Source organism: Papaver somniferum, chromosome 3, assembly GCF_003573695.1.
Source record: "Papaver somniferum cultivar HN1 chromosome 3, ASM357369v1, whole genome shotgun sequence".
NCBI classification, from domain to species: Eukaryota; Viridiplantae; Streptophyta; class Magnoliopsida; order Ranunculales; family Papaveraceae; genus Papaver; species Papaver somniferum.
The window spans coordinates 26,852,344-26,853,663 of record NC_039360.1 but is presented as its reverse complement, the minus strand read 5'-3'; the positions used below and the strand labels follow the sequence as shown (position 1 = coordinate 26,853,663).

The 1,320-nt window shown below is 38.9% G+C and overlaps 1 protein-coding gene across 1 annotated transcript; it reads left to right on the top strand.

Annotated features, from left to right (window-relative positions):
• The first annotated feature begins 296 nt into the window (after positions 1-296).
• LOC113359195 (F-box protein At3g07870-like) lies at positions 297-1,163 on the top strand. The gene has a single exon (XM_026602868.1). The coding sequence runs from the start codon at positions 297-299 to the stop codon at positions 1,161-1,163; it is 867 nt and encodes a 288-aa protein (XP_026458653.1).
• The last annotated feature ends 157 nt before the right edge of the window (positions 1,164-1,320 follow it).

Below are 1,320 nucleotides of genomic sequence, written 5' to 3'. Positions count from 1 at the left end.
AATTAGCCCAAAATCAACCCACCTTTGTTGAATGCTTTTGAAGGAGCATATCTGCGAAATAAGTACCATGTAAAATCTCCAAAACCACTAGTTCATGGCTTGGCCAAAGAACCCGCGTATAATGACTAGCGGGTTGGGTGTGGATTTCTTTCTGTTCGGGATGTTGTTTTCAGTATTTAAGGCGCAATTCATTAGGGTTTTAAAATCAAGAGAGAAAACTCAAGAAGTCTGCAAAGTAATAAGGTGATTGATTAGGGTTTAATTTATATTTTATTTTGAAAGCAGAATCATCTTCAATGGAGAACCTGCCAATAGATATCATAGAAAACATATTTTCTCGCTTATCTGTTAAACCCACTTTACACTGCAAACGAGTATGCAAAACATGGAGAAACTTTATCGGCAAAAACAAGACCGGTCTCTTGTTCGCGTACGTAGACATTCATAATCTCCAATATGACTATCAAACAAAAGTAAAACTCTACTATGGAGATAAGTACGAAGAAAATCTTGAGCAGTACTACTCCACGGAAACACTTGCAAAGTTGGATGGTGGAAAATACGATTTGCGTATCCCAAATTTTCGCTGTTATCATCACATGATTGATTCATGCAACGGATTGGTTTTTTTTCAACGCGACCTTAACCGTGTTCATCCATTAGGTGGAATCTTCAATCCAGTAACTGGAGAACTGCTTTCTCTTTCAGGCTTAAGTAAAGAAGCGGGCTTGAGATGGCGATCAGTTGGATTTGGATACCTTCCTTCCACAAATGAGTATAAGGTTGTTAGATGCAGTTACACTAAATTAAATGATGAGTTGCAGGGACATGTGGAGGTATATACTCTTGGCTCTCAATGTGGGTGGAGAGGAAAACAGAATCTCCCTTACTATTTTCAAAAATCAGGCATCTTTGCTAATGGAGCAATTCATTGGATTGGCGAGGGATGTCAAGGAGCACGTGCATATGAGATTCTCGCCTACAATTTAGCGGATGAGAAGTTCAAGCACGCCGCTTCACTACCTTTTGATTTTAATAGAGGTGATGATAGACTCGAATTGATGGGGGGAAACTTATGTGCACTTCACTATATTTGTGGCGGACCAATCATAATATGGGCATTCAAAAAAAAGAACTGGGCACGCAATTATATTGCGACCTAGAGTAACAAAAACAAAGTACTACGACCATAATTGGAGTTGGAGCAAGGAATTTAGTATAGCATTCAAAGGCCGAGAAAACTACAGGTACATGCCGTTTGCAATAACAAGGAGCAATGGAATTTTATTATGGCATGAACACATTGAACAGGATGAGAAT